Source organism: Nansenia antarctica (genome assembly GCF_963989245.1).
Source record: "Nansenia antarctica genome assembly, chromosome: 19".
Lineage (NCBI taxonomy): Eukaryota > Metazoa > Chordata > Actinopteri > Argentiniformes > Microstomatidae > Nansenia > Nansenia antarctica.
In genome coordinates, this window is record NC_137692.1 from 19164593 (window position 1) to 19171136 (window position 6544).

Genomic DNA, 6544 nt, shown 5'->3' on the forward strand with positions numbered 1-6544 from the left:
TATGGGCATGAAGTTATGAACATGAAGCTAGGCATACTTCACTTATTAACTCTTGCCTGGGGAGCTAAAAAGGTGATCTAGTCTGTAGCAGGGGAAGGAGAATTAGGTTTTTGACCTACCCCAGAAACCCCAATGTCTGGACCGATCACTTAGGGAGACTACTAGGAGACTAATGTCTGGTACTGGATGTCCTTGTGTAAAGGGCAGATTCTGTACTGTCTGTTTGCCAGTGCTCTTGCGCCCCCTTGGGGTAGAAATACTGAAGGCCCATCACTGCTTTCACAGATGAAATAATGAAATCCTTCTTATATGTCTTGTGGCCTTGAAGTTCTCCCATTGTAAACTGAATTCCAAATCAACCCCTAGCCCCTAGCCTCTTTTTAGTTTTTTTCTTTTTTTGTTATGATCTCACCTTTGTGGATTAATAAAGTACTGTGTTACCATGTTATAGCTTATCTGTGTTTTGATCTGTGATACAGTGTTTGTCCTTTCTTTGTATGTCTTGTTTACCTGTCTTCAGATTAAAATTCAGATTCAGATTCAATTTAATTGTCATTGGCATAGTACAAGTACAGTGACAACGAAATGCATTTGGCCACGAAAGTTTGTCCCTTCTCACTCTCCGTCTCACTCTCCGCAGGATTCAGCGATTGCAAAACGGAGGGATTAGACTCAAGCCAACCGTTGAGTACTGATCTGATGACTTGTAGATCTGCGAATGTGCGCAGCTACGCCGCAACCAAGAAGAAAGAGGCTCACTGGAGAGAACTGCCGATTCTCGCTGTGAGAGAGAGCCAAACCAAAATGGCGATGGACGGAATGTCCACGTCTCAATCGGGGCTTTCGTACCACACTTCTGGGGACTATTACCCGAGGAAGTTCGGCTCCAAGCCGGACGTGGTTCCGTCGGGTGTGACGGAGAGGAAAGTGGGTCCCCTGGATAAACCTGACATGGTGTCAGTGGATGTCATCAACATCAACGACTCCGGTTTGTTATGCTAGCAGCTAGCTGATACCTTTCCTAGCAAAATGATGGTGATTCCATTCAAAGAGCAGTGTGTTTCTCCCTAGTATGAATGTTGTTTACTTTTGTGGCCTTCCTTCCACATTGAGGTGTCATATGTATGAACCTTTGTTAGTTAACTATGACTCTCACTACTGGCTGTCTGGCGTGTTGCTTTGGTTAGCAGAGAGAGAGGGAGGTTATAGTTATGAGTTATAAGGAACAGGGATGTGAAAAAAGCATTAAACGCACCTACTTTAATGCCAAAACAAATTCCTATATGTGTCAAGCATAATGGCAATGCACGTTATCTGAATCTGAATCTGACAGCTAGCCTGCCGGTTGTTAAGTCGTGACGTGTTTCCGGGTCCAACGTTGGCTGAGGCGCTCTCTTCGAAATGCCGAAATAATTATAATAATTAATTATATTTATATAGCGCTTTTCCGAGGCTCAAATACCCTGACAATATGGAGAAAACGGGAAAGTGCTGTGTCCCTTGTCGTATGAATAGATCCGAGTCTAAAAAACGATTAAACTGTCATTCTACCGCTGTAGTTCACTGGTACTCTGGTGCGGAGAATTTCTGGTTTGGACCCGGAAATGACTAAACGTCACTTTTGACGTCAGACTTAACACTGCACAGCCACAGATCAATGACTCATATTGTCGATTTCTTTCGTATTGTCGTTAGTACAAATGCTGTGTCATGGCAGCTTGGAATACGTGACAGCTGTCTGATTTGCCCATCTCAGTGTTGAGTGATTGTAAACAAACTCTACTTCCTTTGCAGATATGCCAATGCACAGGAAAAAGCAAGAAGCGGATACTTATGTCTTGGTAAGTGTATTTGTAAGTCATGGCAATTGCTAGCTTGGTTATTTTAGTTGTCACACCTTTTTGGCACGGTAACATTCAGATTTCATCATGTGTTGAAAGCCTATGATGAGAAATAATAACATATGGAAAAGGAACAACTGAAATGATTCAGGTGATTGCTGTCATATATGTTTTTAGGAGCATATTCAAATGTGGGTGCTCTGAGAAAAACAAACTGGCCTCTATTATATTTGTTTGTTTTTCTCAAGGGCCCAAGTTTGAATAGGCTCCTAAGACCAACATGTCTATGTCTACAATATTATTGCACCTGTAGCCTAGAGGCTGACAGCCCTTAACCAAATCCTTGTTTGGCTTTATTTAGGGATGCACCGATAGCACTTTTTTCAGACCAAGTACTTACATTTGGGTACTTGCTGATACTGAGTACCGATACCGAGTACATTACAGTTCTAACAATGACTTTGAAAACATGTTTTATTTTCATCAGCTGTTCTGTTTCTGACTGTAACGCGCGCACACACACACTAGACGAAGACATAAAAACACACCGCTGCACTCGTATTCAGACTCCATTGTCATGACAGACCTAAAAGTATCCTTTCTTTCTTAGCTCGGCATCTTCACCGTTTATTGATCAGTGCTACTGCCAGCATGTCACTGTCGCTGTCAGCCAATTTTGGTTTGAATTACCCGTCGGTCGCAAGTAGGCTAGTTGGTAGAGTTTTTTCTCTGCAACGTTCTAAAACGATAAAAAAGCGATATCTTATATTAGTGCTGTCTAGGACTAAGCATTTTTCGTAAAAGTGAGAGGCAGGTTCTTTTTGATGAAAAGAAGCATCTCTGCATTATCAGCTGTGAGCCTGTTTCTGTTTTCATCTACAATATGTGACACTAGGCTAAACAGCCTTTTACTTTCCACACTACTGCATGGTGCTGAGAGTTTAACGGCATAATAAAGATTTTGACAAAGATTTAAAAGCCCAACTACCCAAACACGGACAACTATAAAACTGATGTTGTTGTTTTTTTTTGTCGTTGTTGTTAAGATGATATAATGAAATTCTCTCGTGTGACATAGACAAATAATAATACTATCGAGTGATTTGCAGACAGGTGAGCTAATCACACACAAGCATTAGGCTTGGGTGGTATAACAATATTTTAAACCATTTAACCGTACCCAAATTAAACCCCGTTTTAACCGCGGTTTAGGGTATCATGACTATCATTATTACTTTCTCACAACGACAAAAAATTTGTCTATAGCATCCAGTAGGTTATCAAAGAACAATTAACAACAAAAATGGCAGTAACGAAAATGGGCATGAATGTATATCCTACAACATTAAGCTATTCTTTAAGCCTATTCTCGTTTTTTCGACAGAAACAAAAGATGTTTTGTGCAGGCTTCAGCAGGGCACGTAACAAACGGTCTGGGCATGCACGGTAAAGTCTTGTTGTTTGTCTCGGTTGCCTTACGGTTTAACCGTAAAATCGCCCAAGCCTAACAGGCATAGCTTGCTAACGCAGATGTGCCCAATGCCATCATGCCAGCTGGCTCTTTCCTGGTTAGAGTAATTGACGTACCAAGTGGCCTTTAATGGTGCCTTTCCACAGAGTAGTAGTATCAGGGTGGAACCACTAGATGGCAGTGTTGGGTAAGGTGTAACCTGGACTCGGTGTGGAACACACACAACCGTCATCCCATTTATCCTAACCCAAACCAAACCCCTAATCTTAACCAAATTTGAACCAATTTCAACATCGGTTTTCAGGTCGGGGCATGTGCTCTTTGTCTTTCCCCTTTGAGGCAAAGCAGGATTCTGAGACACTGACGCTGAGACATTTGGAGGTCTTTAAACTGTACGACTGGTTTAGTTCCAATTCATCGACGATATCTATGCAATCTTGATTTACCTGATATTTTAGGATCAATATGGTTTCATAATTGGCGTCAGCTTGGTCAATGACTGTGTTCTCGTTGGACCCACAGGGCACCATCCACCCATTCAGGAAGACACACAAATCCTTCTTTGGGAAACTCTCTCAAGAATTCCGATTGGTGACTTCAGACAGAAGGGTGAGTATGAAGTATGTGTGCTTGTGCATGTGTGTGTGTGTGTGTGTGTGCGTGTGTGTGTGTGTGTGTGTGTCCGTGTAGTAGTCTTGGACCAGTGGAAGATTTTACAGATAGCATACAGTGTACAAGCATACACCGGTATAATTCCCTCCATGCCATTTTTTTGCCAAATACAACCTCCAAGCACAGCAGCTGACATTTATTAAATGGAATTAAAAGGAATATGCAGTACGTGAGGCTAGCAGACAGTAAACTAGTAAGTGATTTCATGGTGGAGTTTTGTAGGGTGTGTGGGGTCGGTTTGGAGGGTGGCAGTCTTTTGTTGTCTTCCAGTGCATTTCTCCAGGTGCCTGAATGCTTCGGGGAAATAGCTGTTTGTCATCCTCTGGGTTTTAGCCCCGAGGCTACGGTATCGTTTCCCCCGACGGCAAATAGCTCGAACAGTTTCTGGTTCGGGGTCCCAATCCTGAGGGGCCTTTCTGACACACCGGTCCCTGTAGGTGTCCTGGATGGAGGGAAGCTCACATCCGCTGATCCTCTCAACTGTCCGCACTACCCTTTGCAGCGTTTTGCGATTTTGGGTAATGCAGTTCCCGTACCAGGCAGTGACGCATCCCGTCAGGAGGCTCTGGGTTGTGCCTCTGAAGAAGGCCCCTAGGATCTTAGTCCCTAAGCCAAACTTTTTAAGCGGTCTAAGATGAAAGAGGCGTTTTTGTGCTTTTTTTTGGTTTACCACCTGGTTAGTATGTTGGGTAATCCTTGGTGCGGTCGTTGGTGATGTGAGGTGTACCGTCCGGTACTGTAGCCTGGGAGTCTGGGTGAGCTCGTTTGACAGTATGTGTGCGGCTCTGTCGGGTGGCAGATTACACTTGGGAGAAATGATTGTTTTTGGTTTGTTTTTATCGTTTATTACTTATTATCGGTGTAGCAGGTATTTGGACGGGAACATATAATGGTTTCATAAATCTGATAACGGCCAAAGATGTGTTTGTGTGTGCGTGCGTCTGTGTGGCGTGTGCAGTGTGGCGTGTGCAGTGCGTCTGTGTGACGTGTGCAGTGCGTCTGTGTGACGTGTGCGTGCGTCTGTGTGGCGTGTGCAGTGCTCTGTTGTTTTGGAGTTCCCCAACCCTGTTCAAGACAATCCTGACTTTATTATTGCATTTATTATTTATGGTAAGCTGGTTAGATATCTCATCTTATAAAATGCTGCACCTCACAATACTCATTCAGTAGAATGTCTATGGAGTTCTTCTAGCGTAGATCTCAGTCCAGACAGGCTTGGTCAGTGGGTCCACCTTGATTAGATTATAGTCCGTGGATGTCCAGGAAGGCCTTACCTGTGATGCTTGCTCATAGAACTGTAGAACACACGTGGAGAGGCAGGGACTGAAGCTTAATCCACTTTCCTCCTACACCGGTGTCGTGCCCTGACTAACGAACCTGTATTGGATTATTGCTCACAGCGCAGATTATAGCCTAAGAGAAAACCAAGTTAATGACTACGTTGATTGAATGTGAAAACAAATGTACAGTAAACATGTTGTCCCAGAAGGTGTGGACTCCTCTAAGGAGATGATTGCAGAGGTGATTTGGAATCACGCTCTTGAAAGGTAGCCCTGCCAGGGGCGCTTAGGTGGCGTAGCGGGTTAAGCGTTGACCATGTAACCGCAGGGTCCCCGGTTCGATTCCGGCCGGGGACATATCCTGCATGTCATCCCTCCTCTCTCTCTCACCCATCCTTCCTGTCTAAAATCTCTACTGTATCTGTCAATAAGAAAGGTAGTACTAGCCCTGCCTGAGACATGTAAACTCAAGTGTTGCCCTCGGACCTTGAGGTTGTCCTCTTGGCCTAATGGCAGACCCAGGTTCCATTTGGGAGACCCAGGTTCGAACCCTGCCTGTCACAAAGGCAAAGAGTCTAGCCGCTGTGCAAAAATACACAACAGAGCAGAGGTCAGCAATAGTAGTTCACAGCAATGTGACAGTTGAGTAAAAAAAACGATGTTTTTCTTATATGTAGTAGCCTAACCAAACTGTAATTGGCCTGGTAGATTTCTTAGAGAGACATTAATTTGATGTATTCAATCATGAATAAGATTACAACAGCATTGTTGCACAGTATGTCCAGTTCTACAGATGCTAGGCTAGCTAAGTGGGATGATTCAGTAAAGTCGTTAGAGGAAGTGTTGGCCTCGTGGCTTCACAGTCTAAATGGAAGATTTCTAGCCCACAAGAACACTCTGTCAGATGGATGGGGCAGGGCTGATGTTACCTAAGCAGACAGTGGTGGACAGAGGCCTCTGTCCAGTCAGTCAGTAACACTCTAAGGTCCTGGATGGATGGATCATGGATGGATGGAGAGAGGGAAGGGAGCGAGCGAGGGAGGGGGGGAGATATGCTGCTGTTCTCTACTCTCCACACAGTACAGTTAATGTGCACCACAGTGAGGGTAAGTAGAGCTCCAAGCCCCTCTAGGTATTATGGCTCAGCTGGGATGTCTGATAAGGGGTAGGTGGGATAGAGGGGCTAGAGGAGGCTGGGGTGGGATAAGGTGCCTAGGGATCACTGGGGAGAGCTGTGGAAGGTTATGGAGGGGCTGAGGAAGAATGGGAGAGCCAAGGGG

At 44.5% G+C, this 6544-nt stretch overlaps 1 protein-coding gene across 1 annotated transcript in view; it reads left to right on the forward strand.

Moving 5' to 3' along the window:
• Nucleotides 1-804: 804 nt before the first annotated feature.
• The window catches only part of slc30a6 (solute carrier family 30 member 6), a gene marked incomplete at its 5' end in the record, with an annotated part of 54949 nt that continues 49209 nt past the window's right edge, over nt 805-6544 (forward strand). Inside the window, 3 exons of the mRNA XM_080549128.1 lie at nt 805-988; nt 1795-1841; nt 3835-3921. Coding sequence (XP_080405254.1) covers nt 805-988; nt 1795-1841; nt 3835-3921 — 318 coding nt within the window. The remainder of the gene's footprint in view (nt 989-1794; nt 1842-3834; nt 3922-6544) is intronic.